This window comes from Sinocyclocheilus anshuiensis, unplaced genomic scaffold (assembly GCF_001515605.1).
Source record: "Sinocyclocheilus anshuiensis isolate Anshui unplaced genomic scaffold, SAMN03320099.WGS_v1.1 scaffold1705, whole genome shotgun sequence".
Taxonomy (NCBI): Eukaryota; Metazoa; Chordata; class Actinopteri; order Cypriniformes; family Cyprinidae; genus Sinocyclocheilus; species Sinocyclocheilus anshuiensis.
This window is the reverse complement of record NW_015540987.1, coordinates 17,226-17,887: the sequence shown is the minus strand read 5'-3', so window position 1 is coordinate 17,887 and position 662 is coordinate 17,226. Positions and strand designations below refer to the sequence as shown.

At 47.1% G+C, this 662-nt stretch overlaps 1 protein-coding gene across 1 annotated transcript in view; it reads left to right on the top strand.

The window, feature by feature from the left end:
- Window positions 1-662, top strand: part of trpm7 (transient receptor potential cation channel, subfamily M, member 7) — a 54,923-nt gene that overhangs the window by 49,527 nt on the left and 4,734 nt on the right. Inside the window, exon 38 of the mRNA XM_016488374.1 lies at window positions 86-291. Within this exon, the coding sequence (XP_016343860.1) occupies window positions 86-291 (206 nt within the window). The remainder of the gene's footprint in view (window positions 1-85; window positions 292-662) is intronic.

Here is a 662-nt window from a genome sequence, read left to right as displayed (position 1 = left end):
ACACACACACACACATACACACATACTCACACACACACACACACACAGTGGAGGGTGTTGCTGAGACCGGAGTGTGTCTCTGCAGGTTTCTGGAGGTGTTCCTGCTCTACTGTCACTCTGCCGGTCAGTGGTTTGCCATCGAGGAGTGCATCACTGGAGACTTCCGCAAGTTTAATAACAACAATGGGGATGAAATCGTCCCGACCAACCTTCTGGAAGAAACCATGCTGGCCTTCAGCCACTGGACGTATGAATACACGCGAGGAGAGCTGCTGGTGCTGGATCTGCAGGGTTTGTGTTTGTTACATGCCTCACGCTCTCAAGTCTAGGAGAGGAGCTTCATGGAGCTTCAGGGTTAGTTCACCCAAAAATGAGAATGATCTTGATGCTGGTCCTATATGTAGACAAGGGCAAGCAGGACATTTCTTTAAATTTCTCCTTTTGTGGTCTGAAAAAGAAAGAGGGGCGTACAGCATCAGAACAACACCATGTGGAGTAAATGATGACTGGACTTTCATTTTTGGGTGAACTATCCATACTGTAGAAACACTTTACCGTTGCAGGAGTTTCTGTAAACTTGTGTTTGTTTTACAGACGGAGTTGAAATGAAGGTCTGTATGTGATGAATGCGGTTTGACTGATCTCAATCCACCCCCCCCCTC